At 50.1% G+C, this 14,203-nt stretch overlaps 1 protein-coding gene across 4 annotated transcripts; it reads left to right on the top strand.

The window, feature by feature from the left end:
- The first annotated feature begins 2,584 nt into the window (after nucleotides 1-2,584).
- On the top strand, nucleotides 2,585-13,153 carry prima1 (proline rich membrane anchor 1). 4 transcript variants are annotated; one of them, XM_029832946.1, is made up of 5 exons: nucleotides 2,585-2,911; nucleotides 4,165-4,306; nucleotides 6,347-6,473; nucleotides 11,017-11,133; nucleotides 11,245-13,153. In XM_029832946.1, the coding sequence occupies exons 1-4, from the start codon at nucleotides 2,885-2,887 to the stop codon at nucleotides 11,114-11,116; spliced, it is 396 nt and encodes a 131-aa protein (XP_029688806.1). In that variant the 5' UTR covers nucleotides 2,585-2,884; the 3' UTR covers nucleotides 11,117-11,133; nucleotides 11,245-13,153. The 4 variants fall into 4 exon arrangements, with proteins under 4 accessions (XP_029688806.1, XP_029688805.1, XP_029688804.1 ...); XM_029832945.1 differs by having other exon boundaries at nucleotides 2,585-3,144; XM_029832944.1 differs by having other exon boundaries at nucleotides 2,585-3,324; nucleotides 12,176-13,153.
- The last annotated feature ends 1,050 nt before the right edge of the window (nucleotides 13,154-14,203 follow it).

Here is a 14,203-nt window from a genome sequence, read left to right as displayed (position 1 = left end):
TGTGCCAGAACAGGTGGAAAGGTTCTTCAAGAGATCATAATATGTCTGTCTGCAGGAACACCATCTGACCGACATACTGTCACTCCTGCACGTGCATCCAATATCTCTGCACAAGCTGCTGATTGGAATTCTGTATTCTGGGGACAGATAATGCTGCATTTGAATGGTGTTTTTTAGCAGCAGTGAGTCAAAAAGAATTCACTACTGTTTTATTTTGCTGTCAAGTATGCAGGTCTGCAGGCTGCGTGAAATAAGATAGTTCAAATGGTGTTAAATTCTAGAATTTCTTACCTGCACAAAATTCAAAAGACTGCATTGACAATACATTTCCCTTATTCTCATCGTTTCTAATAAGAAATTTGTCATAATCCGGCCAAATATTTGGAAATAATTATAACAGAATTCACCTCAGAAAAAACATTCGAAATTCTGGATCCTAGAAGGAGTATGGAAAATATTATATTGGAAAATCTGACCCCAAAACAGATGTCAGTGTTTTTGTGCTTTTATTTCGCTCTCCCATGAGCTGATAAGAGTGACACTATGCAGCTGAAACGACCACAGTAAATTATAGCACAATGCGTTTTATTCAAAAACGTTTTATTCTATTTTAATGTCGTATTTAGTGGCGCCTCAGGTCAAACTGTCTGAAAACGGAGCGCCGCCGTCTCACCTGTTTCCAGACTGTCCACTAGATGGCACTCTACCTCCGCTGTGACACGCACAGGACTACGCAATTAAGTAGAAACAGGAATAAATACAGTGTAGTTAATGTTTTTGAAACATAAATATTCCCCGAACGACGCTCTGTTCTTAAATGCCGCATTGTCTGATGTGATATGTTGGAGCACTTTTTCTCTGCGGTTGTGCTGATTAAGTAGCTTGGCATGAATAATAACAGCAAAAGACCACAGTAATCTTATTAAGAGGTTTGCTTATCTGGCTTTAAAGGGGATGTGATCTATGTTGTGGCTGATCGAGGCAGCAGGAAGGAACCAGGAGGATGTAGTGCTTTTCTCTTGTCAGATAATCAATACTGGGCAGACTCGGAGAGGATGGATCTGCTAGGCACATTATATGCCAAGCCGGGATTGTTGTGCACTTCAGAAACTCTTCTGAAATCTCTGCATTGCACATGCAAATGCTGTTTAACGGCAGCTGTAGAACACCCCCCCCCCCCCTCCAAACACACACACACACACGCACACACACACACACACACACACACACACACACACACTACAAATCATCCACAGCTCTTGTGGATGAGCTCCCTCCATTACACCGCCTCTGAAGAGCTTTCTGGTCCTGATGGGAGAGGGATGTGATCAACGCTGAGCCTCGACAAAAGGCTGCTGCACAAAATTCAGATCTTCATCCAAAATTGCCAGTGGTGACGTTTTGGAATGCCATTTTCTGCCACTTTGTGAACTACGAGGTTCGTGCAGAATAGTTTATATGGATGTTGCCGTGTTGGTTCTGAAAAGGGGGAAACTAAAATCCATTTTTTAATGACAGACAACAGACTGTGGAACGTTAAAGATAATAATGATGCTGCAGGACACTTTGCACTTGAATGTAGCAGAAGCAATCAAGCCAGTAGCCCACACGGAGGAGAGGAGCTTTAAAGCAAGCTGATTAAAGGAGGAATAATCATTTAAAATAGACAAAGTAGGACTCCGTCATGCCTCTTGTGCATGTGTGGAGGAGGTTCCTTCCCACTGCCAGGTAACTGCTTTAGCAAAATTCCGATCAACTGTGACTGTCACGTTGGATCCCGAGCAGCGCGTCGCTGCGGGCTGTGGGGTAATTTCATAACTGTGCTGCTTAGCAGAGGCCACCAACAACATTACGCAACCCTGTTGTTTGGAAAAGCTGCCCGCCGATTCTCTCTCGCGCTCTCTGCCCTTTGGGCCCACGGCGTCACCTCTGGTGTCAAAGGTGTCGCCAAAAAAATAAAATAAAATAAAAAAAGGGAAGAAATGACACGAGGGGAGCTATTTTTAGCCACCTTCCTTCGTGCACATAAGCGACATAATCACATTTCAGCTCAGTTTTGAACATCATGCCAGACACACACACACACACACGCACACACATACACACACACACACACACACACGCACACACACACACACGCACACACACACACACACACACACACACACCAAACATGGTTATGAGAATGTTTCCAGTCTGCAAGCGTCTTGCGCTCGCCCCTTCCATATCTCTCTCTCTCCCCTCTCTCTCCATGTCCGTCTTCCTCTCTCTCCCTTCCTCTCTCTCTCTCTCTCCAGTTGACTTCAATTCGGTCCACGCGTCATCCAAACGGACTCGCCTCCTCGTATCGTGGGTTTACTTTCTGACTAGAGTACTTTAAGAACGTATGTACATATATTAAAATAAATAAACAAATAAAAACAACAGCAAGAAAAATCATTGCTGGCATGCACCGACGCCCGTGCAACCACATCCCCTTCGCATTTTTGCGCGTGTGCGTGCGTGCGTGTGTGTGGAAGGGGGTGGGGGGGTGGGGTAGGAGGCAGGAGGCAGGAGGCAGGAGGAGGGAGGGAGGGCTGGGACCTTTAAGGGAGCGGAGGGTGAATTTGTTGGAGCACACGCTGTCAGGACCGCAGCCGACGTGAACGCCGCACGGTGATGCTCCTGCGCGAACCGGACCGCCGTGTTTTGGCCCAGGGGGGGATGCATCCGTTGAACCCTCGCTTCTACCCCGCGGACTCGCCCCGGCAGCATTCAGACTAGATAAGTTGAAGGGGATGCGTGATGGTGCCGTGAGGAATCCTGCCGCACGACACCTCCGAGGAGCTTCTCCCCGCTCGCTTTTGCGCGCAACTTCGATGGCTTGAGTGGCCCGTTTGCACTCATGCTTGCAGCCGAGGAGGGATGTGAGGTACGGGCCGTCCACCGCCTTCGCATTGCACGGAGTAGCGACGCGATTTGAGTCCCTTTCAGACCAAAATAAACTTGTCGAGATGTGAATTGTCGAGATTGGCTCCTCATCCCACCGACACCGCCTGTCCTATGCGATCGACAACGGGAATTCAAGAGGAAAATGATTGTGGCATAAACTATTTCTGGAGACGCTTGTCACAGATCCCGCCGCGGAGCCGGACAGGTTGGATGGTAATTCCCCAAACTGCTCAAGTCTATGTGTACTGCATTCATTGGTTGGAAACGCTGCCTAGTGTCTGCGAGAACAGCGCAGGAGGAATGTTGCTCCAAGATCTGCTTCCATTCACTTTAAGTTTCTGGCCCCTTTTCGTCGGTCACTGCCTTCTCTCGTTGTTTTTGCTCTCGTGTCAGGTAAGCACCGCGCGTCAGGCGCGCCGCTTGTCAGTTCACGCATGAGGACTTGCAGGCTTGCACTGTTAGTGATGGAGCCCAGATAAGAGCAGCAGAGCCGCGCGCGTTTTGCAGGCTGCTTATGTGAGATGTTGCAGCAGCTGCACTTAATATTTCATGTGTGTTTACACGGGGGTCCAGGGTAACACCTGTGTTTGGGACAGATAGGCGCCCATGAAGCCCTGCACGCACACGCACACGCACACACACACACTGCTCTCTAGTAGTGAGAACAGAGAGTAGCTGTGTTTCATGTTATTATTCAGTGATCCCACCAGGATCCCTGCAGCAGGCATATGCTAGTGATGAGTATTCTAACCTCTGCCCCGCGCTGCTGCCTACAGATAGTGGTGAGCTGTTGTTCACACACACGCACACAAGCGCACACAGTGTTGCCAGGGTTCATGTGTAATGAGATCTGCTTGAGTTTCCAAGTCCACCCACCCACACACACACACAGATACACAGACACATACACACGCTCCTCGGGGCAGCCTGCTGCCCACTCTGTTGGTGGGTGGTTTCTTACAGGGGAACGGGCAGCAGCCATCGATGTGATACTATTCTCCATGTACTACACACACACACACACACGCACACACAGCGGCCCTGGTGACAACAAAACCGGAGCCGTGATATGAAAAGAAAGCTGAAAGGATATTCCTCTGTGTTGCCATCTAAGAGGCTGCTGAGTGCTGGAAGCGTCTCCGTGCGTGCTGCACAGCTTCTGAGTAATGCACTGAAGGATGCAGCCTCAGTCATTTCCCTGTCTCTCTCCCCCTCTCTCTCCCTCACCATAAGGGAGAACTCCAGAGGTCATGCTCACGGGCCGTGGCGGAGAAAGTTAGCGAACAGTGCCAGCTGGCGTGCCACTGTCGAAGGTACCCTCCCCTTCCTCCTCCGCCGCCTCCACCGCCTCCCCCAAGGCTTCTGAGCACCACAGGTAAGTGGCCCAGCCTGGCGATGCACCTGTCTCACCCCGAGTGTGCCCGTCTCGCCCTGTCCCCACATCCACCCCTCGTCCTGATACCTCGACGCTAGCTAGCGCGCAGAACAGCCTTAGTCTGACGAATTTTCTTATGAGCTGCAAAGAAAAATGTACCTTCACCCCCCCGCCCAAGATGGCCCTGTGAGGGCCCGTGCATGAGCGCCGGCTCGCATGTGAGACTCAGCGTGTGTGATGGAGCCAGCAGGATGTTGACAGCTGAACACAAGACTAATTTATGCTGGGTCTGACCTTGGGGAGTACCCAGCTGCCTGTGATATCCATGCCTGCTAGGCTGCCAAGCTCGGTGCTTCAGTGGTCGGGTTTCCCCCGGAGGACCCCTGATTAAAACACAGACGAGTTAATTAAATTAGCTTTAATTTGTTAAAGAACAGGGGCTAATGAACCACCCCAGTAGTTCCAGCTTCGTTTTGAAGTGGAGCCCTCGGCGCTAAGTGCGTGTGTGTGTTAAGTTGTGCCGATAAAGCGCCTCTTGTGCGGCCTGTTTCCTCTCCCGCGCGCACCCCGATGGTAAACAGGCGGGCATCACTCACCAGCCTGCCCGCTCGCTAAAACTGGCTATGATTTGTAGGTGGTTGCACGCGGCCTAATGAGTGCTACACTGAGATATGGGACAGGCGCTGCTGATGATGCAGCCATTCTGAGGCATTACTGTGACGCTTTCGAATCCCTCACGCTCTGCCCTTTACATCAGGAGCAGACGGAGGAACGCTACATCATTAACCTCTCCACAGAAACGCAACAGCAACGCTTTAATCAATCAGATCCAGAAATGGGCTTTTTTTTTCAGTTTAGAACTGTGTGAACTGAGTTGCAGCCCCCCCCCCCCCCCTCGTGAGGGTTTGTCCCCGCATGAATGCTGCCAGGAACATCTGACTGTAAGATAAGTTAGGAGATTGAATGTCCGAGTGTGTCGACGTGGGGACGTCCTGAAGAATACCCCCCACCCCCACCCGTGATATCCGAATTTGATCTATACAAGTGCAACATTATCTTAGCAATTATCTCGTCCGTGGCACAAATTCCAAAATGGTTTGTCCTTAAATTTGGCTTCACACCACGTCCCATAATGATGCAGTGAATATGCATAGCTACACCAAAAACTGGGACACGAGACCTTATCTATCTTCTAAAAGTGCGGGGGAAAAAAGAGTAAAAAAAAAATTGGCGATGGGAAGGGTGAGCTAAAAATGGCCCCTCAGAGGAGTGCGCTTTATCACAACACAGTAGATCCTTACCGCCGACTGAATTAAATCCTACAGCTCGTTGACGAAGCGCAGGATTAAAAAGGAAGTTTGGCTGAGAAGAGCTTTTAAATTTACGGTGACTTACGACACGGCGTGCTGGAGAGCCGGGGCTGTGATTTGCTATCCTGCAAATGTTGCTGGGCTAGAAAACAGTGACCGGCGCCACTGTGGAGTTGGTGTTGCCTCTCATTCATAACAAATATAGCTGCACACGAGCTAGGAGGGAGTTACGCTATCGTTCCCTCCAGAGTTCCAAAACTGGAACCCGTCAGACAGCAGATAAACAGATATGCACGCGGCTAAAGTGACTGCACGGAGGGAGCTTTGCAGACAAGGAGGAGAAAAGTTTTGCTTTGTGGACGCGAGGTTGCCGATGCGCATCATGTTATTCAACGTTCCTGGTGAGCCGCCCCGCTCCATGGATCTAATGTGGAAAGAGAACGTGGGCCTGGCAACGCTAATTGGTATAGACAGGATTGCCGGTGTAAGGACGGCTGACGGGACCTTAAATGATTCGAGTTGTCAGGATGGATATCTTGGGATGTCGGACCCAAGACCTTCAAAACAGACAAGAACACCACGTACGCAGAGCTCGCAGAGCTGGAATCAGCCCCGTGCTGCTCCGTTACTGTGTTGTGTAATACACAAAGTAGTGTAGGGAACAAGATTTTTGCTTTTATTATTCATTCTGCCATGTTTCTCCTCCTCCCTCTTCTTCTTCTCCTCCAAGTGGCAGAGCCCATGGTGCCTTTGGTGCAGCCCTGGTGGATGGACTTTCTAGTACTTGGAACGGTGGGCTGCGCCTCAGTCGTCTTCCTCCTCTCAGCCATCATCATTTGCTACAAGGCCATCAAGAGGTGGGAGGTTTTCTGCCTTACGTGTGAATCTTAATGTAGGCGATGAGTCAATAACAGTAAATTTGGCGCCTTCGCAGTCAGACCACATCCTGTAATGCGACCTGCGGGACTGTTAATTGTCCCTCCTGTCTTGGTCTCCGAGTGACTCAGGTGGCTGCATTGACCCTGTCGTCGCCATGCTGGGTGTGCAGTAAGGTCAGAGGTTGAATAATGGAGTGGGCTGTAAATGTCAGCGAGGAAGAAGCACGACACTGAGTCACCCAGAAACATTCCCTATGCTAAATTAATTAGCTAGCATGTGCGCGGTGGCCTGGCTCTGCAACAGTGCCTCGATTTCCCATTTTCATAAGTGTCCAAAGTGGCCCAGAAGAGCAGCCGGGCTCATAAAAGTGAAGCCAAGACTCGAGCGGAGGAATCCCGCGACGCTGCCGCTGCAGCGCCAACTGGGTGCCCCCCCCCCTTTCCCTCCGATTGGCTTATTAGAGAAAAGGCTGCATGAGACTTTAGCCTGCAGCACAACCCAGACCCAATTCTCTGTGTGACATTCATGCAGCACGGTGTCACACATGCACTCTGACATCCACGTTAATGTTAACAAACACACACACACACACACAACACAGCGCATGCACGAGAGAGAGAGAGAAAGAGGGAGAGAGCTGCACGGTAGATACTCGCGTGCACCCATCCGTAAACACACAACATCTTCACATACATCATTTTGGCATTTCCATACATTTGGAGGGAAAATACGGCATTCCCTCCACATGGCCGTCCGTCGCGGAATATGTGTCCGCTCTGTTTTTGTGTGTATTAAATTGATTTTAGCTTCATGCAGCCGGGGAGCTGCATCACATCCAAATTGTACTTATAGCGTTTCTCAGCAGCCTTCTTTCTTTAAACAACAAACAGTCAAAGTCAGGCAGCAGAAGTAATAGGTGGTTGGCTCAGGAATTCATTATGGCACTTCTCCAGCCCCCTGTATAGCCAAGGGGCACCTTTTTTAATGCAGCAGTGGTAGAAAAGTGTTTTTGCAATACGGGCTCTAGCCCCAAACCCAAGTCATTATTTATGAATTAATTTGCGCAGTCATTCAGTCGCAGGCAGCATCTTTTATACATGCGAGCGGGTCGTGTCCTGAAGCTTTGTGGGCTCTAGACTGCAGACTTTGTTCCATGCCAACCTGCCCTTCGCTTTCAGTGAGACGGGGAGGAAAATAAACAAAACCAAACAAAAACGCTACGATTCCCAGCCAGACTGGCTTCATTAGACATTCAGAAGCCGCCGACCAATAGGAGAGCGGTCCGGGGAAAATGTGATTCCTTTATGGTTTGTCATGGATGCTCTAATCAGCTATTGTTCTCGGGAGGAACCGAGAGCAAACAGCTCACTGGGAAGAACAAAAAAAAAAGAGAAGGACAGGAAAAGCAGTGTCTGCCAAGGCAAGCAAAGGCAGTAATTGAGCGTCTAAGTCAATATGAATGTGAGAGAGGGTTTGTCAGTGAGAAAAACACAGCCAGTTATATATAGCCCTTCCAGCCACTCTCTGCTCCGGGCTTTCCCAAAGAAAATCAGCTGGCTGAGAGCCGAGGCCTGAGCTCCGCAGACAACGGAGGAGCTGGTTCTGCCCAGTTCAGTCCCACTTCTCCTGGCCTTTTGCTGGTTTTCTGCTTCTTCGCCTTCTTCTTTCTTCTTTTTTGCATTATCTTTGTCTGCCACTCATCCGTCAGAAGCAAAGGGGCAGAATGGGGGGGGGGGGGCTAAAACGCTCCCATACAATTTCTCTTCAGCATCGGCGGCACCAGGGAGGCTGGTGCGTGCAAGCATAAAGAGGAGGATTCAGACACACGCTGCGCCTCCGTGTTGCCGTGCCATCCGAGGCAAAAGACACGGTGCTGCAGTCCGGGCTGTCGGCCGTCCAACACAAACACAACTCAGACCGAGGGAGTGATGAAGCCCGCTGCGTTCTCCCCAATCGCCCACCGCAGGGAGGCTCGGATCATACATCACCGGTAGGCCCGCGCCGCCCGCCACCTCCCGATTACCCAAGGAGAGGGGACACAAATCCTGTTCACTGTTGCACCATCGCCGTCGTCTACATCAAACTGCCTGTTCTGGAACGCTCGCTCCCCCCCTCTGAACCATGGAACATTACTATGAGTTCCAGATGGCCGGAGTAAGCGTAAACAGCTTAACACGTGTCCCAATTTTTCCGCCGATCCATTCCCCAAACTTCAAACGGGCGCGTGTGCTGTGATTGCACAGCTTTGCTATGAAATATTCATCCGACCTGCGAAGTGTTGTGTTGCCACCTGCCGCGTGTCAACGGCGGCGCATCTATTATTGAAAGACCCAGATAGAGGTCGGTCTCGTCAGGCCCGACGATTATTGACCACGGCGGCGAAAAGATGGCGGCAGCCGGGAACATCGTGGCTGAGACAACCCGCCGCGTGCCATTTTCTCAGGCTGCTGCAAATCGGCCGGTCATTTTCCTCCCAGCCCGGCGTTGTTGTTTCCAGCCTCGGGCCAAACGCCAGCGCTTTCCAGGTGTTCCACAGTTCCCAGTAGGAGCCGGACAGCAGGCCTCCCTGGTGGTCCCGAGCCACAGCTACCCCCCCCCCCCCACACCCCCCCACACCCCACCTGGCAGGATCCCACAGGAAATCTTCGCTGCACCTCACAGCAACTCCGACAACAGATAAGGAAACTTTTCTCTAATTTAAGCCTTCTGTGTTTTTAGAGAAGGACGCCGCCTCGTTTATTCAACAGATGAGGCGACGACAGCGACGTGACGGGAGGAAAAACTGTTTGATCACATTTCAAAAAACGACATGCCCAGATTGGAAGAGGCAGCTTTAATTTCCTCTTAAGACTTCCAGTAGTTTGCGGTTCCAGAGGGAGGCTGCTCGACAGTTTAGGGACACAAAAACAGAAGGTAGCAGAGTTCTCAGGAGACTCGCTGGAACTTCTAAAAGAAAGGAAGTTGAAGAGCTCCTGTTGGGGAATAAAAGGAAATAACAGACAGCTGTGGCTGTTTAAAGATTAAAAGGCATTAAGAGACATAGAAAAGATATTGATTAGCCATCAAAGAGGGTTCAATTGGTGGGTAAAGAGTTTATTTTTCAAATGAGCAACTGGGTGTGAAGCAGGATTTGTGAGGCGGAGGCGGGTGACAGGCCTGAAATGGCAGCTGAGAAAAGGGAGAGACAGGGAGCCGCAGGTAGTTTGGCAGGTGCGGCGGAATTACATCGGAACGGGAGCAACCACGGAACAGACAGCTGACAAATTGAGCTGACAGCGAGGGGAGACGAAGGCAATCTGTGCAGGGAAACGTCCAAACGGAGCGTCCCGGAGACAGCGGACGTCTGTGTTCATGCTGCCGGTTGTACAAACTGCAATGGATTTTTCTATCAAGCTACAGCCTATTTCCATTCAGATCAGGGTTTAGTTCATGGGCAGAAAGAGAACCAACCTGGAAATCGATCGTGTAGCAACCTAGAGGAAAATGGTGTTTTCTGTCTCCCGCTAACAATAATCTTACACTCATGCTACATTAGCCATTAGCTAAAGTGTGTGTATGCGTGTGTGTGGAGGTGGCTGCATCTGCACATCTCAGGATGACACAAACACGTTGTGTAAACAGCATTTGAGGGCAATAACATACACATGCATACAAATAAACACAATATTCTGAAAATGGAAAAAGTCGACACGACACAACTCCAAAAGTGGGCGTGGCTAAAGTGCATCACATGTTAAGTGAGACTTACTGTGTACAGATTATTATTCATCTTAAAATGAAAACCAGGACCCTAATCTCATCCAAAAGCAGCCCATGAAAGGTGTAACCAGCGGTCGGATCTTGACATTAACTGGTTCTTCCGAGTTCTGGACTCGACTGGGAACGACCGTCTTTCCGACCGTCCAGCCAAGGCTTCAATAGGGGGGGAGAAGAGATGTGGCTCAAGGGGCCTCCATGGCAGTAAGGGCACTGTACAGTGTGGGGCGGGACAATGACTGTACTCACTGTATTCAGATCTGTCTCTGCTCTTACATAAACCCGAGCAGGGGACAGCAGCTGAGGGGGGTCGCTGCAGAAGCCACAGTACACTGGACAAATATAATAACAAGCAAGGCACCAAGGAGCGCATGAAAGGGGCTGTATTGAATGATAATGGCCTTCGCAGGCCAGGAGCGGCCAGGGAATCGTGCGGCTCAGCTTTAGTTTGCAGTGCACTGCCACCAGGGTGGGGGGGAAAGCACGGCAGGTTGCGTATTGATGTCGTCCCCAAGTTCTTTTGACAGCCATACACATATTCATTACTCAGAAGATCGCATCTTCCAGCCCGGGATGGTAATTGTCTTATCGCCTCCGTGTTGCGACCTATCTTTTACTGTCTGCTGGCAAAAATGACCTTTGAGCGGGGCGCTTATTAGGAAGGATTGCTGAGCCCACCTAGCTCGGCCTGTCCAATCAAATCATCCTAAAGGTTAACAGTCTTGGTGGCGGCTGTCTTCACTCTGTGGAAATGTCCCTTCGCAGGAAACCACTGCGGAAGGAGGAGAACGGGACGAGTCGCAGGGAATACGCCATGAGCATCCGGAACAAGAAAGCCATGGGCACCAACAACACTGTGGTATAGACTGCTCCCCAGAGGAGGTGACGTCCCCCCCAACCCCACCCCTGCAACCCCCCCCCCCCACACACACACATACACACACACACACACGCATACTCACCACCTGCTACACCAATCCCCTTTGCACCCAGAATGCAGCTGGGCTCGCTCAAGGTTCTCACACAGGTAAACCCGCTCGCTTTGCTTTGGCATGTTGACTGAAGACGGCGTCCGTCTCGGGGCACGCCGTGAGAGACGGAAGGAAAAGCAGCAGGGCGTCACAGGCGGCGCGGCAGACTGAACATTGTGTCCTCGGTAACAGCGAGTGTTGCTGACAGGCTGGTTGGCCGCTGACTGGAGAGGGACCGTCTGCCAGTCTGCTGCAGATCCAGGCCTCCACATACTGTTGACATCTGCAAGGGAACAACAGACAATATCGCCCCCCCCCCCATGGGCGGCCGCGCAGGACACCAACTACAATAAATACCGTGCATGCAGTTTTTACAGCGAATGCAATGCTTTCTTTTTTATATATTCCAGTCCGACACGCCACTCATGGTTCATCGTTTGGGGTTCTTTTTTGAGACAGATGCTTTGCGAGAGGCACGACGTCGCTCTGTGGATTCATCTGACTATGCAATTTCAAGTCCACTTTGAAACAGGGCAGGAAGGAGATCAGCGCGGATGATTTGACCACAGAAACTTTGACTTGACGCAACGCTCCTTAGTCTCTCACCGACTCCGCCCCACCCCTGGTTTATTTATGTACCCCTGAATTTATTTTTCTACTTGAAATTTTAAATATAAGGCTGTAATTTACGAACATCGTTGCAGATCTTGTACACCCGCACTGATTCCTTTCATTTCCTGATGGCTGTGTTTTCTTTGAGGTGAATTATTCATAAACCACGTGTGACGCTCCAAGGCTTCATGTCAACCTGCTCAGACACTGTTCTGGAAAGAGTTTTGGCATCGGGACTGTCTTTATAAGTGATACGAGTGTGTGTGTGTGTGTGTGTGTGTGTGTGTGTGTGTGTGTGTGTGTGTGTGTGTGTGTGACATCACTTCTGTGACATCATTCAGAACCTGTTGGCAGCAGTCACATGATCTGACCCTCGGGGGTGAGTCCGATGCCGTCAGCCATGTTTTGTTTTGGGGTTTGTTTGGGGTTTTATTTTTCATCTACATTTTTTTTTTATCTGTCAAGAAGAGGCAAGAGCCCATCGCTGTAGAATCAGGGGACGCGAGCCCAGCGCTGACCTTGGTGACTGGTGAGAGACGGGAGATTCAGCCAATAGCCAGAGATCAGGTTGCACAGAGGATGGCCTCCGCTGGGCCGTGTGTGACTAAGTGCTGTCACAGGCATCCAGCACATCCCTGCTGCACACACACACACACACACACACACACACACACACACACACCAACTGAGCTGAACTGGAGCATCACTCAGCCTTGCTCTGCTTTTTTTCCCCCCTGTTTTTCTTTTTTTTTTTAACTTTAATTCTGTGTGTGCACTCATGCATGTGTGTGTGAGTGAGTGAGTGAGGGTGTGCGTGCGTGTCTAAGTGTGCATGCAGATGAGGGTACTCAGAGAGAGTGGGTTGTACTACTCCATGGCTGCCAGCTGAGTCTAGATATTGGCTAAACAGTGGAAATTTGGAGAGAAAAAAAAGGAAATAAACACATGCTTGCATCTAAACATGCACAGGTTATTAGCTAACAATATATCCCATCATGTACGTATACGAGAGAAATGATTGATGCATGAATGTAAATATTGGTATTTAAATATTTGCCTTCTGGACTGTTAATTCATGTACAGTGTAACAGAAAAGATGTTTATACATGGTAAAAACCTAAGCGATGTGCTACCATTTAGAATTATGTTATCAATGTTGTCATGTTGATGGAGCAAGCCATTAATGTATACAGTATATGGCAATCAGTACTACACACACAATTTATGCATTATACCAAACAGATACAGAGACGTGCATAAGTTGACTTCATTGCTGAGTTTTTCAGTTGTAAATAAAAGTGTACATAACTACAGAGCGGCGCCCGTCTGTGTGTTGAAACTGGTGTCGAGGTCTGTCGCCGTGGCAGCGTGAGACAGAATGTTGGCCAAAAAACAGGCGGAGGTCACGTAAGTCGGCCTGGCCACCGGCTTCTTCTGTTCACGTCCTGGGCCTGAGCTGCGCTGGCTGAGTGTGTGTGTGTGTGTGTGTGTGTGTGTGTGTGTGTGTGTGTGCCCCCGCTGCAGTCCGTCTCACATGGCGCCTCTTTAACAGATTACGACGCAAAAGCGAAGCGTTGTAGGTCAAACGGGCCTGATCGATTCGGATGAGGCTGGAGTTGCCCTGGAGAAAGGAGCCGCCGCCGGTTCGATGGGCAGCGTTCCGTTTCTATCTTTATTCCCACATTATACGCGAAGGCACCAAAGCGCCCAGACCTGTATTATACAAGCCGAAGCAGAGGTGCACTGAAGAGGAATGTCAATGAATTACAACGTGAATGAGGGCCCGCACTGAGTGCTCTGCCTTCCCCGGCTTTAGATGTGCCACTTGATGATAATGCCAATGGACACTCAAGCAATTTAAACATTCATGCATTGTCCAGCAAGCGCACCGAGGATTTCACTGTAATAAAATCGATGTGACAGCACGAGGCAGTGGGACCAGGGCCTGTCACTGTCTCAACAGGCTTTGCCGAGCTCTCCGTAGGTATTTCAGACCAGCATAGCGACGCTAAGACAAAGCGCTCCGGCCAAACACATCGGAGCGGTTGTTTTTGGAAAACTGCCCTCTATTTATGTTTTCTGCAGCCTTTTTCGGTCTGTGCTTTCATCAGGAAACATCACCTGGCGGATGAGTGTGTGTGTGTGTGTGTGTGTGCGTGTGTGTGTGTGTGTGTGCTTTCCAAACTGACCTTCACCATCTCTGAGGACCCACTCATTCCCTCTCTGACTGAGAGGCCTTTGGTCAGAGTTAATTACCCCCGGTGCCTACAGCTGCCTGCTCATCAGGTCAGTGCTCCCATATGGTCCTTCAGTAGGTAGCGGACAGACAGACAGACAGGCGGACAGGCAGGCGGGCAGGGGTGGGGAAA

This window comes from Takifugu rubripes, chromosome 2 (genome assembly GCF_901000725.2).
Source record: "Takifugu rubripes chromosome 2, fTakRub1.2, whole genome shotgun sequence".
Classification (NCBI taxonomy): domain Eukaryota; kingdom Metazoa; phylum Chordata; class Actinopteri; order Tetraodontiformes; family Tetraodontidae; genus Takifugu; species Takifugu rubripes.
Note: the sequence above shows the minus strand (reverse complement) of the source record. Positions and strands in the feature narration are given on the sequence as shown.